The sequence below is a fragment of the Acanthochromis polyacanthus genome, chromosome 2 (assembly GCF_021347895.1).
Source record: "Acanthochromis polyacanthus isolate Apoly-LR-REF ecotype Palm Island chromosome 2, KAUST_Apoly_ChrSc, whole genome shotgun sequence".
In the NCBI taxonomy this organism is placed as follows: Eukaryota; Metazoa; Chordata; class Actinopteri; family Pomacentridae; genus Acanthochromis; species Acanthochromis polyacanthus.
The window spans coordinates 32937779-32963117 of record NC_067114.1 but is presented as its reverse complement, the minus strand read 5'-3'; the positions used below and the strand labels follow the sequence as shown (position 1 = coordinate 32963117).

General features: G+C 40.3%; 2 protein-coding genes and 1 long non-coding RNA gene across 7 annotated transcripts in view; 1 reads left to right on the top strand and 2 right to left on the bottom strand.

Moving 5' to 3' along the window:
* Positions 1–240, bottom strand: part of ccdc102a (coiled-coil domain containing 102A) — a 138029-nt gene extending 137789 nt beyond the window's left edge. For all 3 annotated transcript variants that reach the window (XM_051942097.1, XM_051942103.1, XM_051942111.1), the window contains exon 1: positions 55–240. The gene's annotated coding sequence lies outside the window, so the exon portion shown is untranslated. The remainder of the gene's footprint in view (positions 1–54) is intronic.
* A 685-nt stretch (positions 241–925) lies between these two features.
* Positions 926–4518, bottom strand: LOC127532116 (uncharacterized). Its single transcript, XR_007939375.1, has 2 exons — positions 3233–4518; positions 926–3090 (listed from the first exon to the last, which is right to left on the bottom strand). It is a non-coding gene; the product is annotated as an uncharacterized LOC127532116 (long non-coding RNA).
* Positions 4519–4971: 453 nt separating this feature from the next.
* txlng (taxilin gamma) lies at positions 4972–25184 on the top strand. Of its 3 annotated transcripts, none has more exons than XM_051942334.1 (11): positions 4972–5089; positions 6887–6995; positions 8396–8546; positions 10062–10153; positions 10851–11021; positions 13401–13595; positions 18263–18382; positions 18556–18630; positions 18765–18857; positions 18942–19037; positions 21123–25184. In XM_051942334.1, exons 2-11 carry the CDS (start codon positions 6903–6905, stop codon positions 21483–21485), a joined length of 1449 nt encoding a protein of 482 aa, XP_051798294.1. In that variant the 5' UTR covers positions 4972–5089; positions 6887–6902; the 3' UTR covers positions 21486–25184. The 3 variants fall into 3 exon arrangements, with proteins under 3 accessions (XP_051798294.1, XP_051798307.1, XP_051798299.1); XM_051942347.1 differs by having other exon boundaries at positions 20602–21227; XM_051942339.1 differs by lacking the exon at positions 4972–5089 and adding an exon at positions 5354–5619.
* Positions 25185–25339: the final 155 nt, after the last annotated feature.

The window sequence follows — 25339 nt, the reverse complement described above, 5'->3', positions numbered from 1 at the left end:
TGGGCTCAGTCAAACTATCAGTCAGTGGTACAACAAAAGCAGAGGAGAACGTACCGGAAAAGGAGCGTCGGTGAGGACTGCCGTTACCTCCTCCTAAAACACCTATTTTCCTCCCGGTGAAACAGCTTAGGTTCTCCTTTTTACCTGTCAAACCTACGTCCGACTCTCCTTTTAACACCGTTTTTTCCTTCGGTCTGGATGGAAAACGACGTCTTCGATGAAGAGAGAGAAGGGGCGGGCGTGAAGCGTCAGAGTAGCCCATCCGGCCAATCGGCTAACAATATGACAGGACTATTTAGCTTTGATCCAATCGGATCCTGTTTCCAACACACAGCCGTGCGCTTATTGGTTTCCTGAGCAAATACCTCCCAGTTGAAACTACTACAGAGCCGGGTGAGGAGCTGTGGGAATGTGGTTGCTCTCAGATCAGCTCAGAGTTGCCTTGTACCGCAGTTAATGACACATTTCATACATTTCTGTCACTTTAAACAACTTGCAATAGAACAACAATAACTATGTTTGCATTCATGCATTAGAATGAATGTATTCTTTCGAACTGTATACCAGGTCTCAAAACTTTGACAAAGATTAGATTTTAAAACGTATTACTGCTTTCAAAACTCATCTCAATGAACAGATTAAATTTTTAGTGCATAAAATGTTATGATCATAGTTTAGCCCAAAGGGGTATCGTCAGATGTTTTGTTTAGTCAGTCCTAAACTCAAAGCTCTTAAAACCACTAAGCTACAGAGGATTAGAATAGCAAATTCTCACATTGCAGAAACTGAGTTTTATCATGACTTTGATTATTAATCATTGATTAATTAATTATTATGAACAACTGCCAAATAATTCACACTGACAGAATGATTATTTGTGATTTTCTGCAGCCTGTCTTGTTAAAAAAAACATTCTTCAACATGCTTCAACATTATTATATTTTTATTGACATAGATTATAGATGTCCCAGTCATTTTGTTACTGTAATTGACAACAAAAAAAACAAAACAAAATATTGCAACACTGACACCCCCAGATAGCAAACCAGTGGCCCTGGTCTACACTACAAACATCCATCCATCCATTATCTATACACGGCTTAATCCTCATTAGGGTCATGGGAGGGCTGGAGTCTATCCCAGCTGGCTTGGGCTGAAGGCAGGCCCTGGACATGTCACCAGTCCATCACAGGGTTACACATAGAGACAAACAATCATACTCCTATTCATACCTACAGACAATTTAGAATCACCAATTAACCTCAGCATGTTTTGGACTATGGGTGGAAGCTGGACAACCTGGAGAAAACCCACGCATGCACAGGGAGAACATGCAAACTCCATGCAAAAAGAACCTGGGAAGGCCGGTTCTTCGAGCTGTGATGCGACAGTGCTAACCACTAAGCTACTGTGCACCCCCAAACGAAAAACAATTACTGTAAAATTGTCCACATGGAAGCACAGTTTAATTTTAGTTTTGCACCAGAGGTAATGCCATGGTTAGATAATCAAGGGTAAACATGCTCAATGGTAACTCCCCACTCTAACTTTTTCAAATGTGTAGTTTTCCCATGCTGGAGTACAATGTGCTTATTTCTGATACGTTCACATTGATCTCAAATGTGTATAAAACTAGACTTTGGCAGCATACACACTTTAACACAAGATCTCGTGTCCACTGATACTGTTTATTAATGCTGCATATTCATAAACAAATAACCATAAACCAGTTAAAACATTACACATGGAACATTCCCAGACGGATACAGATCCTTAGGGTCTTGCCAGGTTTTTAAACTCAGCTTTAGTTTATAGTCACCATGTTTAAAAAAAAAGAAGAAGAAGAAGAAGAAAAAAAAGAAATATACTGCATCCAGTAAGGTGTGGTGGTCCACTTTAAGTAGAGCTTCTCTGAAATGTTAAGATTTCAACTCAAGTGTGTGTTGGGCTATTGAGAAGCAGTGGCATGTTTCAGTCTGCATGTATTTGGATTTTGCCTGTGCAGACTGCATCTATTGTATGAAGTGTAACCAACATGAAAACTAGAGAGCTGTCTATGGGTGAAAAGCAAGCAATTGTGAAGCTGAGAGAAGATGAAAAATCAATCAAAACCATCAAACCATTGCACAAAAATTGGCCATAGCCAGTACAACCATTTGGAATGTCCTGAAGAAGAAAAAAAACACTGGTGTAATAAGTAACAAACATGGAATGGGTAGACCAATTGTGGGAGCTGTAAAGAAATACCCTAAAAAAACTGTTAGTGACATCAGCAACAATCTCCAGAGAGCAGGTGTAAAGGTATCACAATCTACTGTTCACAGCAGACTTCATGAACAAATGTATAGAGGCTACACCAGAAGATGCAAGCCACTCATTAGCAAGAAGAATAGGAAGGCCAGGCTAGAATGAGACAGGCTCATTAATCTTCATTGATAAATGGAACACATGATGACAGCAGCAAAATAAACTCAGAAGTCTACCGAAACATTTTGTCTGCCAGTTTAAAGAAAGATAGAACCAAAGTGACAGGTAGATCCTTCATCGTGCGGCTAGATGACACAAAGCACAAGGGGAAAAGCTTGGTGCCGACGGAGTCCAGGAGGGGTTCGGAGGGATTTCGGGGAGACAGGCAGATCAGGCGGGGTTCCAGGCAGCTGGGTCTTCTCGTGGAGAAGAGAACAGAAAAGCATGCAAGTATGGCTTATCTCTGAAACCGCAGAGAGAACCAGTGTGGCTAGCGAGCAACTGACAGTAGCATCTAGTTTAACAATCTGACAGACTGTGGGAGGATGAGCTGTTCTTTTATTGCAGGTTGTGTGTAATCAGCTGACGAGCCACAGCTGCCTGGATCCTGGGAGAGGTGGGTAATCACCTGAGTGAAGGCAGCTGTGAAGCCACACTCCACTCAGGTGCAGCACTGAGGAGAGAGCAGAGGGAGAGGCGAGCAAGAGAGGGAGAGAAAAAGGAGGGAGATGGATAGGATGGGGTATTTGGGATGCTAGGCAGGAATAGGGTGAGGAGAGGACCCTGACAGAATTGAGTAACCCCTCAAAACAAACAACAACTGAAAGAGGTCGCAGTGAAAGCCTGGAAAAGAATCACAAAAGAAGAAAGAATAAGTTTGGTGATGTCAGTGGGTCACAATCTTTATATAAATAATGCAACTAAATATTAAGTCTTATTCATGTTAATGTATTGTATGTTTATCTGTTCCAATACTTTTGCTCACCTAAAAATTTGGTGCTCTGTTACAAATAATGCTATCTTCTAAGTTGTGTATCAGATCCAGATGTATACCTGTAAACAAAAGCTGAAATGTTGATCTCTTATCTCATATTCATCATTTGATGTCAAACCCAAATGTTTTCAGTCTACAGCAAATATAATGGAACTGGCCTCACTGTTCCAATATTTTTGGAGGTGAGGGCATATGCTGCTGTGAGTGACTGATATTATTTATATTTTTATATGGATTTGTGAAAAATTTTCATGTAAATCTTGATTATTAAATTACCAAATAAAGGGCATTTTATGAAATTTATGGATTTTAAGGGTCTGTTTACCATGCTGGTTAACATTTATTTCAATAAAGTTTTGAGATCAAACTTTGATACGCTATGTATGTAAGGCATGCTTGTGTCCCAGAGGTTCACCACCTGCATGGACCTTTTTATGTCTCTGCAATGATTTGAGGTTTCCTCATATATAGCTGATGTGAATGTCATCTACATTTCTTCTGGCTCTGAAAATAAAACAAAATAGGATAAATTTTAAACAAAAACACAAAGCAGAAAAACTAAAATAAAGAGATAGCTTGTTTACAAGGAATTCAAGAAATCCTTGGTTTTATGTTTGCATGCATATTTTTGCAAGATCACAACTTTAGCTGTAAATGAGTCAGTTTATTCTCCATAATTAATAACACTGTTGGTTCTGAGCCTTTTTGGAAATTAAGTTGGTAATGCTCCATATTTACTCTGCCAAGAAGTTATGTGACAATCGGCGTCTATCTGTCTGTCTGTCTACATTACTCAAAAACGGATTTGGATGAAATTTTCAGGAAAGATCAGAAATGACACAAGGACCAAGATTTTGGCACTGATCCGGCTTAATGTCTGGATCCACAGATTTGTTAAATATTTCAGCCATCGGAAATGATACAACTGAGCAGCCTTGGCGGAGTGCTGTACTCTCTGAGTGTTTTTCTAGTTACTTTAATTTCTAGAGGAGTTTATTACCTAATATTACATTTACGCTTGTAAAATCACACCATTAAAACATTGTTGGGGTGAATATTCAGATTTGGTATGTTAATTTGTAACATCTATCATTTTTTCACTTTTCAACGACAAAGTGCTTTGGCACAGCCGCTGTCAATTTTTATTGGATTTGTTTGTGCTCTGTAATAATGGTGACATATCTTCTTTCTTTCTCCGAGTTGAATTTCTCTGTGTTTGATCAAGAAAGTTCATCTGTCTACTGTCAAAGTCTTCTTGTCCTCCTTCCTATACATATATATATATATATATATATATATATATATATATATATAGATAGATATAGATATAGATAGATAGATAGATAGATAGATAGATAGATAGATAGATAGATAGATAGATAGATAGATATAAGAAGAACGTAATTCTTGGTAATTTGGTTTGGTATCCAGCTTTTGTACTTGTAGGGATTGGGTGTCAAGTAGTTATTGTTTTCCCTCCTCCTTGACATCCCGGAAAGACACGAGCTTACAGGTTTCTGGTTTTGGTTTTGACTTCATCTGCATCAAGTTGTAACAGATTACTACCAGAAACACAATGGCGCTTTTGTCACTATCAAACTAAAATGTTAATAGCGCGTTCCAAAGGGTGGGTCTGCGTATTTGTGAGATTGTGTGCATTTGTTGCAATGTTCAAAAATGTTATAACGAAAATTTAATGTCAGCTGTGTCTGTGTGTGCGTGCGTTCAAATTGAACTTTGAACTAGATTTTATTTTGAAAGGATTCGATCAGACATTTTCCCTATTGTGTGACAGTTCTGGTGTGTTGACAACTGTGTCCTGCTTTCATCTACAGTGAAAACACACAGGTAAAGGTTCAATGTGTTTCAACAACATATTTGCTTTTAAAGTATTCTATCATGTTGATTTTACATATCGTCAGTGTAGTATGCGACCCGTCTCTTTTAACTGGACCGTGTAGCTTTTGCCTTCACTATGACACATTTGATATTTGCCGAAGTAAAGTTCACTAGTGTTAGCCAGCAGAGCTAGCCACCTACTAGCTGTTAGCACAGGATTAGCCCTGCTAACAATAGCAAACTAATGTTCGCGTACATTAGAATCGTGGTTTACTGGTGTTTTTCTTTTAGCTAAACTCTTTGCTATCCAGGGTAACATTCGTTTAAAGTGATACAACTATGTTAAGGGAAGCTAATTTGTAGGGATATATACTGAAATTGCGCGTTTGACTAAATAGCTAACATGACCAGGAACCCGTACGCGCCGTTCTGTCTTAAGTCGATGGGACGTCACACCAGACTCCGCTTACCATTTCGAAGATTTATGGCTACCTTGTGGATCCCTAGGAGCACACGGCAGATGCTACATTTTAAAGACGGTTTGTAAACGCGGAATTGTGTATCCTTTTATTCGGTTTGAGTTCGGATTATCATAAACGAGATAGTCCTTAAGTTTCTCATAATGAGCTAACTACATGTTCTTTGTGTGTGCAAGTATCTCTGACATTTACACGAGTTGATTGAAGTGTGGATTCACCACACGGTCCATAATTCATACAGAACTTACTACTATCAAAATGTAAATCATATTGATGCGGACTCCACTTCGCGGTACGCTGTGTGCAGTGCTGTCATATTTAACCGTGTCGGTCGGCGTATTCAGGCTGCCGTTGTCCACACGTGGTTGACTTTTGCAGCCTGATGCTCAGTAAGTGGAATTGCATTGATGAGACGGTACTAACGTGAAAGGCTTGTTTCTCTCTGTCCGGTTTTTGTCATGTGGCAATAGCCACGCTTAGTGTACAAGTTAAGCAAATTTCAGAAAAGTGCTTTTGACACTTTAGACATGGCTGTCCTGAATGGGGAATCTGCTGTGAACGTAGCCCTGGTGCTGTTAGCTTGTAGTACATCAACACGGAGGTGCTGTTATCAAGTGGTTGTTTCCACAAATCGAATTTTTTGGTCAACTCTGAAGGAAACAATAAGGAAAGCTGATATGATTGAAGTCAGCTGTGGATTTTGTGGTTTTGACCCTTGAATTGTTTTAAAATATTTTGCACATGTAAGGTTACATGTTGGGCCTGTGTGCTCAGCATCAATTTGACTATTTCTAAATCATATCTTGTTGGCACTGTTTTGAGTAAACCCTAACTCACACTGCAGTGATTTTAACAATGTAACTAATTGTTTAATCAGGCTGCCTCACACCTATAAGAAGAAACTGCACAAATATTCTTCTGTGTAAACTTTGATATACACACACTACAGGATATTGTGCCAGAGGGAGCAATCATAGCAGAGCACCATTTCATGTGACTTTATGAGGAAGTAGATGTAAATATCATGAAGCTAGTACAGCAACAGCCTGCTATCATGTATTAGTACTTTGCAGTGAGAAAAACAAAAGCAGAAGACTTAATGATTCTCGATGTAAAAATGATTTTGAAGATGTTAAAATTGTTAATTATTGAAGAAGAGTCAGAGGTGAGATTTTATGTATTGGGTTTAATGTCTGTAGCCAATGGTAGGCTCACGGTACCATTATTTCAAATTCTGTTTCTACTGCTTATTACTAGATACGAGAATTTGGTCATGCAGTGTTTTATATACATTTTCTAAGAGTCCTGGTTTACTATGTATTTCTAGCTTGTGATCAACACTGATGGAGAAAACAGGAGTCTGTGAGATTGATGTGGCAAGCAGAAGAATTGTGGGAGGCAGTGATTCCCCACCTGACCTGGACAGCCCATCTCAGGTAACCACTGTTAACATGTTATTTTATGTCAGTGTTTCTGAGTTTGTCTTGCCATCATAGTTATAGTGCACTTTCTTTAAAATGGAGTACTACAAATGAGACTACAAGGGCCTGCAGATGAAAATAAGCATAAAGCTATGATTTGGTATTGTGCGTAAAAATGTTGACGTTTATGTTTGAATTGTACACAGTCTCTTTTACATACTTTTTTTTTTCTTATCACCACATTTGCCACAGTAGATGACTGTCAGCACACCCTTAGCCCTCAGTTTGGAGAAACAGACAGGAGTGCCAGCTCAGAAGCTACAGAAATTAAACAACATACTGCTGTAATGTCAGTTTACTGCTGCCCCCATTGGTATGTTGGTTTAGGTTATTGTATGATTTTAGTGTTTTAAATTCTTAATTGATATCCTAACAAATGTGGTAAAACACCAGAGTGACACACAACAACTCCTGAATTCTGCAATGCAAAATTGCTGTTTTTAGCAAACCTGTTGGCTTTGAGAAGAGCAGTATACAAGTTCTAACTCTCTGAGGTAAAGCCCTGAAAACATTTGAATAAAGCGTACACTTAAACTTAGGATAGTAGGGTTCACCTTGGACATGTCGCCAGTTCATCACAGAGCTACACAGAAAAAACCAAGCACACTCAGATTTGCACATATGGACAATTTAGAATCATCAATACACCTCAGTATGTATTTGGATTGTGGTAGGAAGGGAAAACCCATGCAAGACATGCAAACTCCACACAGAAAGATCCCAGGTTCGGATTCCAACCCAGCACCTTAGAGCTGTGAGGCAACAGTGCTACCGCCGTGCTGTCCGTATGACCAATACATAATTGTGACTTTTATATTGATATTTAGCAAGTGTTCATGTGCTTGACACATCAGGCCAGTTGAAACATTTGAAGTGGTAAAAGTATTAGGTGAGTAACATTTCCCCCCCATTCATGATTGTACTGTTTCCATAGAAGTGCAGAACAATAAGCCCACAGTTATCAAAACTATGACAGGAGCAAAGAAACAGCCAAAAACTGCTTGGGGTTCAGACGGCTAAGCAGAGAACTAAACCTGCAGATTGGTTTCAGCTATTACACTAGCACATTAATGTTTTAAATTGCGTAACTCACCAAACATCCCTACTGCTCCTGCAGTACAGGACCCCTAAAACGGACGCTGTTTTTAGACCTATTAGTATGGAAAGACATTGTCTTTCAAACAGTGCTAAAATACTCGTCCAGAGCGAGGTTGAAGTCTTAATGTGGGCGAAGCTTTAGTAGAAATACTCTTGTTGATTCATGGAACTTCCTGGAATTATTATTATTTATGAAACTATTAAGTGAAACTATATAAATGCTTCATATTCATGTGGATGCGTGTGTATGTTATCAGGAGGAGGTTACAGAGTTTGGTTTGGAGTTGTGCTGCACTGAGGAGGAGGAGAGAGGAGAAACTCCAGGCAGAGAGGACAGTCCCAGTGACCTAGGCGAGGCAGAGCTTGATCCTGGAGGTGACATGAAGACCACAGGGGACACAACCTTTGGTAAGGGCACCACGGTTCAATCTTACAGGCACTCTAGACATGTTCCTAGTTCTTCAGTGTGATGGCAAGTTCATTTTTGTCTTGTTTTTTCCCCCTCTTTCTTTCCTTTAAGGTATTGTGAAATATAAAACACAATAAACAGCTGAAGTATAAGTCTGTACTATACCGGTCTAAAGTTTAATAACAAAGACAACTGTACTCACTGAAACCTTGACTTTCTTTGCAATTTCTCTCTAGGAAAGACCTATATATTAAGTGTTGTGATGGTCTGTCTCTCTTCTATTGTTAATTGTCTTTCCCTCACCATTTTTATAGCAGCACACTACTTTTTGCAGTACAGTGCTGTTCAAATAATGCTCTCGAGGGTTTGGTGCCACGGTGTGTTCCACTACTTTTATGCAGGCAGAGGGTGTTGGAAGTAATCAAGAAAAGTTGGGACACCTGTAGGATTTGGTCACTCCAACTTTCAAGGCTTGATCAACCTCCACTGCTGCAGAACAGCTTTAAGTTGTTAACCCATTTCTTGTTCCCTTAAAAATGCCTTTTTGTATAATTCTGAAATGTACATTATTTTTCAGTTTTAGGTAGCCTTACTTTTTTCTAAAACCTTTGGCAGTTCACCGCTTATCTTTGTACCATTTCAAGCTATTCATTGGACTTGAACTATTTGAATTTAAATACAAAACTGGAAAAATTGGGGCATTCTAAAACATTTCACTGGTTGTATATAGTATATCCAAAGAAAAAGTAATTTATTTCGATCACAACAATATAATTAGTTTTTAGGATTAACTTTGACCTTTCTAAAATAGGTCTTTTGGTAAATATTGTATATAAAATTTTGCTTGAAAGCTGTTATCTTATAGGTAATAATGTAGTTGTCTGAAATTATCAGTGCTCTTTTGTAATTAGAATACACAGAAACTGAAAACCAGATAATAATCCGATTTTCAGTTCTTTGGGCAATGCTGTTGAGAATATACTTCCTATTATACTTTTTTGAGTGGCATCAAAATCGCCAATGGTTATATTCTGTCTAGTCTGACTCACTGGATGTAAGTTTTGGGTATAAGCCTGCACTTTGGATGGTCATTTTGGTCTACCCCCCCTGTCTGTACATTACCATTTTCTTCGCCCCGAGAAACAACAACAGCAACATCTGAGCATCAGCCTAATTGCAGGGAAAATAAAACTGTCTCAAAGTTTTGCCTAGGAGTTGGAGCATTCAGTAAGGTAGCCCTGGTAGTTTTTTTTGTAGTGAATTATCCATTTTCATCACAATGTTCGTCTCCCTATATGCAATTGTTCAACCACAACAATTCTACCATCACTGTTTTAAGGGGAACACCAAAGCCCCACACTTAATTGTACCCATGACCACTGTGATTGCTTTAAAGAAATAAAAAATCCACCGTGTTTTTTCCCCCTTCAGTAGCATTATAGTGTGGTGCAGCTGAACCAATATGTCCGTTCCAGTTTATTAAATTTTTGTCCTTTGTTTGGTTTATGTTCCAGGGAAGGAAGTTGTTCTTTTAATGCAAGCCCTCAACACTCTAGCCACTCCCGAGGAGAAACTAGCAGCTCTGTGCAAGAAATATGCAGACCTGGTAAGTAGAATGTCTAAATACCTGTATTTGATACTGATAGTATATTCTTTTAACCCCTTAAGCTTCAGTGTACCGCCGGCGGTACACCTACTAATTTGCATAGGAATTTCAGGAATGTTCGACGGCTGCAAACACGATTATACAAACACTATACGCCGATGGAAAGCTTAGATTCTCATGAATCCGCCGGCATAAACCACTTTCAGATGCGATTACCACAGCGGGTGAGAAAAACACATTTGTCCGACAAAAACAAATATTCATCCATCCGTTCTCTATACACGGCTTCAACGCACACAGCGCGACTCACATTTCCGGGTTTATTATTACACACAAAAAAAAAAAAGATTTCATAAAAAACGGCCATAATCCAACCTTTTACATCCAGATGACACAAGCCAGTAAACTATTTTGTCCAAAACATGTCCTGAAGTCGGTATAAAGTCCCCGAATCGGTCATTTTCAAGGAAATGCACCTCGCGATGCCCGTCCAATATTCCCTGTATTTTTCGTAATTTTTTTTATTTAAAAATAGAATATTAGCGATTTTTTTTTTTGTACTGAAAACGGCTGGAATTGACTGAAGCTTAAAGGGTTAATTTCCAAATTACTATGATATGCCTTTTTATTTATGCAAAGTAGATTAACATTGGACTGTAAAGTGGTCTTTGTTTTAGTGACTGTGTGGTGTTTTCAGCTGGAGGAGAGCCGCTGCATGCAGAAGCAACTGAAAGCGCTGCAAAAGAAGCAGTCTCAAATAGTAAAGGAGAAGATCCACTTGCAGGGGGAGCACAGCAAGGCCATCCTGGCTCGCAGCAAGCTGGAGAGTCTCTGTAGGGAGCTACAGAGACACAACAAAACACTAAAGGTACAACAGCCCACTGCTACTTAGGTTTTTGTACTAGTTCAAGTCAGGTAACCTTGAATAAAGCAAAGTGTATTCAGAACACAAATTCATGACTAATCCTTGATGATCCATACAAGTGACATGGTGTTTCAATAACATGGACACTTCTTTAATTCACCCACCACCACCAAGGGGTGGGCGGGCGGCTTGTGGCGGCCCAAATATTCGGATCCGTTTGTCTGGTCTCCCGGGTCCAAATTTTGCCTTCGTTTGTCTTCAGTTGCAATGAAGTGAAGCGTGATGTCAGAGTCGGCAGCCATTCAGGTGGTGTTTACAAACACGAATGGAGGAGCCGAGATGAGCCGAAGAACACGACGGGATGAGCCGAAGTGGGCCGAAGGCACAGGGAAGAGACGAGCTCCGAATATTTTCGTCTGGGGGGAGGAGGGGGTGATCACATAGACATATGTGTATATGTTATAAACATGTGTATATGTTATAAACATATGTGTATATGTTTATGTGATCGACGAATATTCAGATATTCGGGATATTCGGGTCCAGCCCGAGTTCTTAATGGTAAAGACAGTCAAGAATCTTGGTGTGCTCTTTGGTAAAACTCTTTCGTTCAAGTTCTATATTAAAGAGGTGACCAGAGGGGCCTTTTTCACCTCAGAAACATATCCAAGATTTGACTGATTCTGTCATTTCAGGATGCTGAGGTCCTAATTCATGCTTTTGTTTCGTCACCTTTAGATTACTGTAATGTCCTTTTATCAGGTCTGCCAAAGAAGAGCCTTCGTGGTCTGCAGATGGTCCAGAACGCAACAGCTCATGTTCTGACCAAAGCAAGTAGATATGAACGTATCACTCCAGTGCTGGCATCTCTGCACTGGCTACCTGTTCAGGTTAGAGCAGAGTTTAAAGCTCGTGTCCGGAGTTTGAATCGCAGCGTCTCCCAAAACACTGTTGGTCCCAACCTCCCTCTGATTTCGCCCCTTTATTTGTGCATGCGCGCAGTACCTGACAGGAGTGCCCGGAGTGCTGCAGTATCTTGCCTGTTTTGCTGTTTTCCACTCTTCTACATTTAGTACATTTAGTAAATAATAAAGGAATTACGTTAGAATTCTGTATTGAGTCTAACTTGTCCTAATACCAAAATAACATGAATCTGCTAGGACGAACGAGTAAAGTTTCAATATGTGATTACACTCGTGTATCCCTCTCGATGACGTTGTTTATCAAACTTAGTGCATTTACACGTGTATATGTGTTACATTGTTTATTTATTTCTATCTAGAGTTCAGAATTGCATGACTCCACTGACGAAGAGTATGTCCCAGACGCCCCAACATCTTCCTCCAGAGGTCGGGCATCTAAACGAAGCCGTCAGGCGGGCTATGGAGGCCGTGGTCGGGGAGCGAGGCGAGCACCCCGAGCCAAAAAACATCCTGCAGTCTCTTGGCCTGACAAGCCGTGGGATTGGTAACTTTTCTGGAAGTTGCTGATCCCTGATGCTCTCTCCGCCTCAAGCAAAACAAATGTACGCACGGTTGCCTAGTGCGTAGCTCGCCCACCTCTGCATGGGCTTGCTTGCTGTGTGCGTAACCGTTGATTGACAGCATGACAAAGCGGAAGCTCGAACTTGATTGGCTAGCTGCTGACCGGCGCTTTTTGGAATAACATGGGGGTCTATGAGAGGAAGGCGGAGCTCATGAATAAATTTTCATATCGCGTCATACTAACATTATATTATAGTATCGAACTAGACTAACACATTTAAGCTTTGTTAAACAATGATACATAAATTGAAAACAAACGGAAACTCCGGACACGAGCTTTAAGGTGCTGCTACTAACCTACAAAATTGTAAATGAAATTGCCCCGTCTTACCTGTCCAATCAGGTGAACCCGTATGTCCCCACTCGTGTTCTACATTCCCAGGGGACTGGGGTTCTGAGCGTCCCAAAGGTCTGTAAAAAGACGGTTGGGGAATGGGCTTTTTCTTTCTGTGCATCAACATTGTGGAACAGTCTGCCTGCTGAAATCAGGCAGGTGTCTTCCATTGATGTATTTAAAACAAAGCTGAAGACCCACTTGTATGGTGCTTTTACATATGAATCTTAAATTCTTTGTTTTTCTGATGTCTATTTTATTGGTTTTATTTTTGTTTTTGTCTCTGTGTACAGCACTTTGACTGAAAATTGTTAATTCCTGTCAATGTCAGCTTTAATTTGCTCATATATGGTAACATTTTCCTCCAGCTTCTGATAGTCAAGATTTTTTTGAGTAACTAAGGTCATCTACAGTACTTCTGTCCTTTATATAATATCATTTGTCGCCAGTGTGGAGAATAGATTTCACTGTCCTCCTCTCATAACCTCATCTGTCACCCGACAGGAGGAGAATGCCCAGCGTTCCAGGGAGTATGAAGAGCAGCGAAAGGAGGCCATGCTGCACTTCCAGATGACCTTGGGTGATATTGAGGTTCAGATGGAACAGCACAGCTCCCACAACACCAAGCTGAGGCAGGAGAACATGGAGCTGGCCGAGAAGCTCAAAAAGCTCATTGAGCAGTATGAGCTCCGAGAGGAGGTGAGACTACCCAAAACTACATCATAAACTCACTGAGGTAAAAGTAACCTGTCCAGACAAGTGGTGGCTGCATGTCCAGGCTAATGAGGCTGTTTTTAAAAAAGAAAAAACAAATAATGCAAATCCTTGACAGTGGACACCTCAGACTTGTTCTGCTGGATTTCAGTGCTGCATTTGATACAGCTGATCACAGCATTTTGTTACATAGACTGGAATACATCATTGAGATTAAAGGAACAGCACTAAACTGGTTTAAATCATATTTAGCAGAAAGTTTCCAGTTTGTTTATGTTAATGATTATTCTTCTACCCACACCAGAGTTGGTGATGGAGTTTCACAGGGTTCTGTATTACGAATATTATTTACGTTGTACATGCTCCCCTTAGGCAATATTATTAGGAAGCACTGCATACATTTCCATTGTTATGCAGATGACACTCAGCTAATTTTTTCTCTGAAGCCAATCAGTTTGTCAAACTCCAGGCATGTCTGAAGGATATAAAGGCCTGGATGACCTGTAATTTTCTTCATTTAAATTTAGATAAAACTGATGCTTTATGTGCCCAAGCACTTCAAAAACACACTGTCTAACCAGATAGTTACTCTAGATGGCATCGCCTTAGCCTCCAGTTCTACTGTGAGGATCCTTGGAGTTATTGTTGACCAGGATATGTCCTTCAACTGAAACATAAAGCAAGTTTGTAGGACGGCCTTCTTTCACCTGAGTAAAATTATTAAAATCATATCAACATATCTCAGAGTGATGCTGAAAAACGAGTCCATGCATTTGTATCTTCTAGGCTGAACTTTTGTAGTTCCTTATTAATACGATGTCCCAATAAGTCTCTTAAAAACCTCCAGCTGATACAAAATGCTTCAGCCAGAGGTCTGACAGCAACCACTAGCTGAGATCATATTTCTCCAACGTTAACATCTCTTCACTGGCTGCCTGTTAAATCCAGGATAAAATTTAAAATCTTGCTTCTCACATATAAAACTCTTAATGACCAAGCTCCATCGCATCTCAGAGACCTTATTGTACAACATCATCCTAACACAGCTCTTTTCTCTCAGACTGCAGGTTTACTTGTGGTTCCCAGAGTTTCCAGAAGTAGAATGATAGGCAAAGCCTTCACTTATCAGCTCCTCTGCTGTAGAATCCGCTCCCAGTTTGGGTTCAGGTGGCAGATACCCTCTCTACTCTAAGTTTAAGCTGAAAACGTTCTTTTTTGATAAACCTTATGCAGTAGTTAGGACTGTTCAGGATCACCTGAGTGAACTTTTTATTATTTATGCTGCTATAGGTTTAGATTGCCAGGGGACTCCCATGATGCACTGGTCTCCTCTCTTTCTTCCATACAGTTACACACCACCATTACATTCATTAACTTTGTGTCTTTCCTGAAGTTCTAAATGTTCATTGTTACCTCCGCCAGGAGGTTATGTATTCACCGGAGTTTGTTTGTCTGTCTATCTGTTTGTCTGTTAACAGCATAACTCAAAAAGTCATGGACGGATTTTCACCAAATTTGTACAGGATGTCCGGAAGAGCAAAAGTAACAATCGATTAGATTTTGGAGGTGATCCGATCACCGTCTGGATCCAGGATTTTTTTGAAGGACTCTGTACAATTGAGAGATGGCCGCCAGGAGACGCACAGTGCTTGTCTGTCCACCACTACCACCATACAGCCACTGTGCGCTGCGTCGCAGACATACAAACACACGCACGCACGGAGAGATAGTGTGCCACTAAATTCGTCACTCTGCGCCAGATGCGGTTTGCTCTCAACGGCGAGTGTAGTTAAATGGAGATCAGAGAGGCAAGAGGAGCATCTAAGTGCGTGGAGGCGAAAATGGCGAAAGAAGTGGCGTCTCACAAGCGGCAATATTGCCGCACGACAGCGCTGAACATAATCTCGTCTTTATGTTCTGTGGCGTCCGTAGTGTTCTGCATTCTCCTGAGCATTAACGCGGCTGATATCAAGCACTGAGTTGTGGATTTGGAGAGTGGCAAAGGCGAGCACACCTTCATCCAAGCCCCCGGCTACTCCATGGATGATTTTAATTCACGCGTTCAACAAAGAGTGGATGAGCTGCTCTCTCAGCGCACCTATGAGAGATGGGCCATCTCTCAATTGTACAGAGTCCTTCAAAAAAATCCTGGATCCGGATCACCTCCAAAATCTAATCGATTGTTACTTTTGCTCTTCCGGACATTCTGTAAAAATTTGGTGAAAATCCATCCATGACTTTTTGAGTTATGCTGTTAACAGACAGACAGATGGCCTGGCGGAGGTATGCGCTCTCCGAGTGCTTTTCTAGTTCTCTTATGAATTGTTTGTTCTCTATCTGCTATCTCTGACCTCCCTCACCCCCATTCTCACCCAATTGGTCAAGGCAGTTGGACGTTCTCCCTGAGCCTAGTTCTGTCTGACTAATTTGAAATTCCTCATTGTCAAATGTGGCTGTTTTTGGTTTCTTTCCACTGTCACTGACTGCTTGCTCATAGGGCATCCAAAGGAAATGTTGGATTGTTGGGTTCTCTGTTTAAAATTTATAAGGTTACTATGTTGAGTGCTATGAGAGGATATACGAGTTAGTGCTAGCTAAATAAATAAAAGTTGAATTCAAAGTCTTATACTCGATGAAGTAAGCTACCAAGCATGTACACTCAACAAAGATATAAACGCAACACTTTTGTTTTTTGCTCCTATTTTTTATGAGATGAACTCAAAGATCTAAAACTTTTTCCACACACACAATATCACCATTTCTCTCAAATATTGTTCACAAATCTGTCTAAATCTGTGATTGTGAGCACTTCTCCTTTGCTGATAATCCATCCCACCTCACAGGTGTGCCATATCAAGATGCTGATTAGACACCATGATTAGTGCACAGGTGTGCCTTAGACTGCCCACAATAAAAGGCCACTCTGAAAGGTGCACACAGCACAATGCCACAGATGTGGCAAGATTTGATGGAGCGTGCAATTGGTGCTGACAGCAGGAATGTCAACCAGAGCTGTTGCTCATGTATTAAATGTTCATTTCTCTACCATAAGCCCTCTCCAAAGGCGTTTCAGAGAATTTGGCAGTACATCCAACCAGCCTCACAGGGCAGATGGCAGACAGCGTGTGTGGTGTTGTGTGGGTGAGCGGTTTTCTGATGTCAGTGTTGTTGATGGAGTGGACCATGGTGGCGGTGGGGTTATGGTATGGGCAGGCGTCTGTTATGGATGAAGAACACAGGTGCATTTTATTGATGGCATTTTGAATGCACAGAGATACCGTGACGAGATCCTGAGGCCCATTGTTGTGCCATAAATCCAAGAACATCACCTCATGTTGCAGCTGGATAATGCACGGCCCCATGTTGCAAGGATCCATACACAATTCTTGGAAGCTGAAAACGTCCCAGTTCTTGCATAGCCAGCATACTCACCGGACATGTCACCCATTGAGCATGTTTGGGATGCTCTGGATCAGCATATACGACAGCGTGTACCAGTTCCCACCAATATCCAGCAACTTCGCACAGCCATTGAAGAGGCTGTGCGAAGTTGTGTGTGGGACCAAAAAAGGAGTTATTTTATTAATTATCCATCCATCCATTCTCTATACACCGCTTTATCCTCACTAGGGTCGCGGGGGGTGCTGGAGCCTATCCCAGCTGACTCGGGCGAAGGCAGGGGACACCCTGGACAGGTCGCCAGTCTGTCGCAGGTCTACATATACAGACACACAATCACACTCACATTCACACCTACGGGCAATTTAGAGTAATCAATTCACCTCAGCATATTTTTGGACTGTGGGAGGAAGCCGGAGTACCCGGAGAAACCCATGCATGCACAGGGAGAACATGCAAACTCCATGCAGAAAGATCCCAGGCCCAGGCCGGGATTTGAACCAGGGATCTTCTTGCTGCAAGGCAAAAGTGCTACCCACTACTCCACTGTGCAGCGCCCCCCCCCCCAAAAAAAAATAAAACAAACAAAAGTGTTGCGTTTATATCTTTGTTGAGTGTAATATTGGTATAGATACCATAACTGTGCTATTGCTGCTACAGAAAAACAATATACACCACCCACAAATTCAAACGCTGAACAGTTTGTAAAGGGCAAAGGTAATGAATACTTTAACATGTACACAAGGATCAAATGCAATATTACAGAAAACTAATTTTAACCCTCTGAACCCCAAAATCCAGCAGCTGGTTTAAAAGTCATGCTATCTTTCAGGAAAATCACCCAAGTAAATAACACCATTTACTAGCCAGAAACTGTAAAATTAAAAGAACCCTCAAATTTTCAACTTTCTGACCATAATTGAACTCCTCATCTGTGATTTGTCATTCTGTTGGAAAATATAACCAAATAGGAGCACAAAACTGGGACATTTCTTTAAAACCACTTTATTCTGTGTTCCATTAAAAATGAACCAAAATTCAACTGTTTCTACCTAATTCTATAAAAAAAAAAAAAAAAAAAAAAAAAGCCCTCCTCAGAACCACTGTGAAGACACTGTGGCCAGCAGTCACGTGATAAAACTTCTGTGACTTTTTGACTAAACTGCTGATTGTGTTTACACAGAGCAGACAAGTATGGAAACAAATTAAACATGCTTAGCCTAATGGAAATGAGGTGTGTGTCTCAATTGCAGCACATAGACAAGGTGTTCAAGCACAAGGAGCTGCAGCAGCAGCTGATGGATGCCAAGCTGCAGAGAATCACTGAGATGATGAAGGAAGTGGAGGAGAAGCAGCAGCGAGAGAGAGACTTTGTGAGTACATCATCTGTGCTTCTTTATATGCATTTATGTTTTCCTTTTTTATTCTACCATCAAATAGCAGTGGTAAATTGTGAGTGAGCAGAAATAAAATCTTTGAACAATACTTAGGATAATTGTTGGTACCGAACTTGCCTGACCCTGTTCTGACTGCTGTGATACTTTAGCTGCTGAAAGATGCCACAGAGTCCAGACGCAAGTGTGAGCTGATGAGGGAGCAAGAAACACAGCTTAAACAGCAGGTAAACACACATACTTATCATTACATCTGTTAATACCCTAGTTCCTAACCTGATATATAAAAACCTTTTGATCTCTTCAGTTCAGCTGAAGGGTTTGAAACTGAGTTTCTCTCTGCTCTCATCTCATCTCTAAGCTCTCCCTGTATATGGACAAGTTTGAGGAGTTTCAGAGCACTCTGGCTAAAAGCAATGAAGTCTTCACCACTTTTAGACAAGAGATGGAGAAGGTGAGGGAAAGAAACAGTCTTTCATCTGTTAGCACCTTTCAGTGGTTTCCCTTCCCACTGTTAACTCTCTGGATTTGTATCTAGATGACCAAGAAGATCAAGAAGCTGGAAAAGGAAACAACACAGTGGAGGACCAAATGGGAGAGCAATAACCAGGTCCTGCTGCAGATGGCAGAGGAGGTGAGTTTTATGAGGAAAAATAAAAACATACAAACGTTAGTTCTCTTTCTTATTTCTTTTTCTGAATTGTGTGTGCGTGCATAGCTTGTTCCAAAATAAGCCTATCAACACTCGTAGTGCTTCTCACCAACACACTGTATGTAAATTATTTCACTGTAAAGATAACCGTTAAAGGGGATCTATGTGCTGAAAGAGACATTCTATTTTCTGAAGAAACCTTTCATGGTTATGAGATCTTTGTAAACATATAACGCAAACTATGTATCGTACTTAACAGGTGGTATTGGAGTTTTTTTCCTATCTTCATTTCATGCTAATTTATGCCTCTGCTCTACATTGCTTTGTTAAATTAACCCTTTAAACACCCCAAACAGCATGCCATTTAAAATCTACAAAAAACTAAATTACACCATTTGTGGTAGCAAGAAGCTGCACACGCATTGAATAACAAATGTCAAATTTTCCAGCAGTGCAGTCCTAGAACTAACAATGTGTCAATTTTGGTTTGGTCAAGAAAAATTACCAAATTGAAACAAAAAATTGCAATGTTTCATCAAAATCCCTTTAATTTGTATGTCTCAAAAGAAACTGCTTTCAGTAATCAGATTAATACATTCCTGAATGCAACAAGTGTCATTGAGACAAAGATTCAAGGCCTTTTTAGCTTAATTTCAGGCTGCGCTTACATGGAACAGAGAGGATGGAAACAGATTTCAAATATTAGTAAAATATCTATTGTATGTAGAGCTTGTTTTCCAGTACTGGTTGCACCTGTGGGCACTTGGGGTAATGTTGTACATGCTGATTCCAGGTTTGTTATACTTTTGTAGAGTCATTTGTCAAAGAAATTCAAATTTTGTGTGCTTGCTTTGTTTTTTTTTGTGTGTGTTTTTTAGGCTTTATGGCATTATGACTTTATTGTACTGTACAGAATATAATTCCTTCTGGTTACGGTTGTGTTGTTTCAAGGGATGTGTAGGACTTTATATTGCAGTGAAAAATAAGCCCACAGTGAGTTTAAATCTGACAGGAACAAAAAAAAAAAACAAAAACAACACAAAGCTAGAAAAGCACTCAGAGCACAGTACTCTGCCAAGGCTGTTCATTCTCCCATGTGCCATTGTCAGAAATGCAGCATTTTTTAAATATAAATACAGCATTTGTTCATGAGTTATTGATGATCAAAAATCTCAGCAACATAGAATGTGGCCATTTAATATAGATATAGCCACAAACAAAATGGCTTTGTTCTTGCAACCAGGTGTATGTTATAAATGTGTACGTCATATACGGATACCGAATCGTGTGATTTAAATATGTAGCGGGCGGCAGGAATTGATCACTTGGTCCTTCTGTCATTTTTGACCTTTCCTGAAAATTTCGTCCAAATCTGTTAGTCCATTTTTACTCCGCTAAGGAACGGCAGCGTTATGTGGTGATCAGCGTACGTTTGTCTGTCTGTGCTTTTATTTTTGACACTTGGACCAACTTATTGTCGTGATAGTGCAGCTGTGTGTAAATCCATGATGTTGACTTGTAACTATGGAGTATTTTTACGTTATAGTGTTGCCAATATTTGCCACTGAAATAAAGGATCTCAGCACTTACTCCAAGACACAGAGGCTGTGGCTCAGGTGGTAGAGCGGGTTGTCCACTTCAAGGTTGGTCATTTGGTCCCCCCCCTCCCGCATGCCGAAGTGTCCTTGGTCAAGACACTGAACCTAAAGTTGTTCCCAATGGCAGGCAGCACCCTGCATGTAGCTATTGGTGTGTGAATGAAACACATTGTAAAGCGCTTTGAGTAGCACTAAGGTAGAAAGGTATACAAGTACATCACAGTAAAGACCATTTACCATTTTAGATTCTGATGCATACTAACAGCGTGGCTTTTGTGAATATCTGTGAATCATGATGTTGACATTTTGGTTTCGAATTTACATTTAATCGTCACTTAAGATTTGGTAAGTCTCTTTGCTTGACTGCGCAGATTAGACATTCTCTAGTTTCATCTGGTCCTTCCTTCAAACTGCTGATTCCCCAAAAATATTCATTTGAATACTCATGAAATGCTGTGTTGTGTTGTAGAAAACTCTGCGTGATGGCCACTTCAAGGCACTGCAGGGGAAACTGGAGCTGCTGGAGAGGCTGTGCAGAGCTCTGCAGAAGGAGAGGAACGACCTGAACAACCGGCTCAGCCTCTTCCAGGAGCAGGGAGACAAAGGGAGTGCAGCAATTCCTGAGGCTCAGCCACGGGACACTTCAGCTGGGGAGGAGGAAGAGGAGGTGGAGGAGGCAGATTCTGAGGATTCAGCACAGGGTGATGGGCTGGAGACACAGGGGGTCCACCAAGCTTCCAGACCATCTGAAATGGACCTCACTGACAAAACTACTACTGTTATGACGACAAGCAGCCAGCCTGCAGACAGGCCAACCATACAGCAGGCCTGAATGAGTCTACGTAGCCTGTGTGGAGGTGAGAAGGGAAGAATAGAAAAGCTCCACATGGCTGCAGCCTAGTTCCACAACTAGCCAGAAAAACCATCTTTGATGGACGTTTCATTTATTTTAATTGTCGACTTGCCTCTCCAGATTTCTACACGGAAAATGAACCCATATCTTTTGTGCGATAGATTCAGAACAATAAAATGATAGTATCAAGGATTGCATTATAAAACTTTGCCCATGTTTATATTGGTTGTAATAATTGGTTTTGTGGCGAGCACTTCGTACTCCCTGTTTTCTATCATAACTGTATTTTCATAGGAGACTTCCATGCAGTCAGTTTGAAGCTGCACAAAGTATAACTGGCCTTTTATTTCTCTCTTCACATGGTATTTTCCTGCAGTGTCGCGTCTTGTTTGGAAATTGTAGTTTGATTAAATTCAAAAATGGGTACTTCATTTGCATTCTGTCGTAGGTGGTTATATATTTATTATGACCCAGCTCAGCCAGGCAAAAGGGAAGCAACCTAAAAGCAGTTAGTGTTGATATAAGCAAGGATCTACATTGCCCAGCAGTTTAACTGTTTAACAAAAGAGGCAACATGAGGCACTCACAATGTGACCTACAAAACTGGAAGAGAAAACAAGATGTCATGTTAACTGAGCAGTCAGGGTTGGGCCTCAGGAACAGCAAAGGAGTGTCAAATACTTTGTTGATCATTTTACATGGTTGATTTTTTTTTTTTTTTTTTTTCCACTGCAAACTTAATGCACATGTCATTGACAAAGGTGGTTCTGATTTGAAACTTAGGAATGTTGTGACTGACCTACCACATGGTAACTAGTGGGGAACATGCAGTACTTTGCTGTGGTCAGTTGATCACAATGGCCCAAGAAAGTAACCAGCTTGCTAACTGCAAGATACACCTACTGGGAATGTCACTTTATCTTAAAAAATGTGTTTAAAACCCTTTAAGCTTCAGTGTACCGCCGGCGGTACACCTACTAATTTGCATAGGAATTTCAAGAATGTCCGACTGGTGCAAACGCGATTATACAAACACTATACACCGATGGAAAGCTTAGATTCTCATGAATCCGCCGGTATAAACCACTTTCAGATGCGATTACCACAGCGGGTGAGAAAAACACATTTGTCCGACAAAAACAAATATTCATCCATCCGTTCTCTATACACGGCTTCAAAGCACACAGCGCGACTCACATTTCCGGGTTTATTATTACACACACAAAAAAAGATTCCACAAAAAACGGCCATAATCCAACCTTTTACATCAGATGACACAAGCCAGTAAACTATTTTGTCCAAAACATGTCCTGAAGTCGGTATAAAATCCCCGAATCGGTCGTTTTCAAGGAAATGCACCTCCCGATGCGCGTCCAATATTCCCCGTATTTTTCGTAATTTTTTTTCTTTAAAAATAGAATATTAGCGATTTTTTTGTACTGAAAACGGCTGGAATTGACTGAAGCTTAAAGGGTTAACTTAAAATTGGACATGCCAAATGCAAAAATCAGGACAAGCCTTGTACTCCGAGGACTAAAACAGCTGTCAATATACTGTTGTACACTTGTGCAAGGTATCGCTGGAAAGATCATAATGACGCCAAACCATCTGAGAATTACTGTGTGAAAGCATTTTGGATTGAACACCAAACTTGGGGGTAAAATTGAGCCTGACTGTGAAATGCTGTTTGCGTGTCAGTGATCACTACGATCAGTTCATTGATAGCGGTAATATGGCAGCCAGTGTGTCTGACCAAAGTCAGCTTTAGAATTACACAGGCGTCACAACCTGTTAGTAGAAATAGTTGTTCAATGGTCTGCTCATCTATCATCAGTCTAGGTGCTCCTTTTGAACATATCTAGAAAGAGTGAAACTGAAACCTACAGTGGGTCGCTGCCACCAATGAGCAGCCGCATAGTGACATTTTGAGAACAAAATCATGGATTGGGTAAACTTGACAAACTTTTGAATTGATGTGCAGCTTTGTTCTGAACATGTTTGGCTTTTACTTTTCTTACAGTGACTCTAAAACTTCAGAATCTTTTGACCTGCTCATAACTGAGGAAAAGATTAAGTGTATTATGTGCCATGTGGCAGATATACCACTGCGTGTGTTTCATTAAATCAGCATTCAGTCAGGTGACTGATCATCAGCTGTCTTCTTCTGTTGTTAAGCCATGACTTGATTTAGAGGGTGTTTGCCTCCTGCAGCGGTTGATGCCTGTGTCATTTTGAATGGAACTCTGGGCTGTTTAATGTCAAAACTTAATCTGTTGCTACAGGTAAGACCAAATTGGTTAGGTCTGAAATCTTGAGGATTGGTGCTTAAATTTCTGTTTGATCATTTAACCTTCTTTTCCACCTGTACTGCGTCCTTAAATATGGTTGTGAATCAAATACAGCATTATAAAAATATGCAAGATTGTGACATAAAATTAATAATGCAGGTCAAGACATCTGTTTTTTTTTTGTGGTCCACCTTTGTTGACACAGCAAAAATGATGTGAAGAGATAATAGCAGGAGCAGATGAACCATGAAACATTGATCGGCCCCACAGGTCGTAGAGAGAACCACCAGATCAGGTGTTTTCAAGCACCTTTGTCCACTGACCGATGATCCCCATGATGTGGATTAGATTTGAAAAATAACACAATAATGAGCTTTGTTGTCTTTCAAATTTATAGTTGAATGTAATTTGCTTTTTTAAATAACTGTGAATAAAAAGGTGTTGAGTTCTGTCAGTGCTGTATATTAACAAGAACTTTACAGGATTACATGAGAAAACTCATCAGTATGTATAAATTTTATATGATGAATGGAAACAAAACAGAGGGTCAAATTCAATTCTGGATCTTGTTTCATATTATGGGAATGTTTTAGTTGTAATAATTTCTGTTTTAGTTTGTAAAAAATAGGATCCCCTTGCATCTTTGCACATTTTATTGTCAAGTTTTTTACCACGCTGGCCCCAATATCTCATAACCCAGCTAACGATATGCAACATGCACAACATGTTGGATTTAGCACTTCATTCATAAAGGATGCTCTGGAATCCCCTGTGACTGCTGCATCCTTACTAGAAATCCCACTTTTGTTTTGTGTTTTTTTTTTTTTAATCTGTGGGTGTAACTACAAGAGTGATCCAAGATCAGTGTCTTTTAGAAACTCAACACCTAATTCAAGCATTTTCTCACCATTGAGATACCTTTAGGTGTAGTGGTAAAAAAAAAAAAAAACATCAGTATATTGTAAAGTCAGTGAGAATCCCAACTGAGGGTACTAATATGTATGTGAACAGACACCTGTTGGAAAACAGCAAATATGTGATTAGATAGGTCAGACATTGTGATGTTTTTTTTTCTCTGTAATCTTTCCTGGCCTTTCTTAATTGTTCCCCTTCGTACAATTGTGTATTTAAAACTACACAAATGTGAAAATGTACAGGAACAGGTGGTGGATGGTTGTAGCTGAGAGAGGACTTTGCAACATCTACTTCCTTTGGCATTGGCCTAGATGGATTCTCAGGTAATGTAAGAATCTACCTCTGTAATAAAGAGAAGGCCTCATTTTTTTTTTTACTACAAAAAAGATGATTCCCCCCCCCCCCCAAAAAAAAATTTGATTGTACAATGCTTACAAAGTCCAGTCTTGCTTTTCAATAAAAATTTTGAAGAATCTGCAAGAGCTATGGGTTTGTTTTTTTTTCCAGGGATGCCTGTGTGTTATGTGATTTGCTCTGGGGTCTCAGCTTTTTTCTAGTGTTGCTACTAAGATTGTTTAGCCAGTTCAGTTCATCCAACCATCCATTATCTATACACCATTTAAAGTGCTA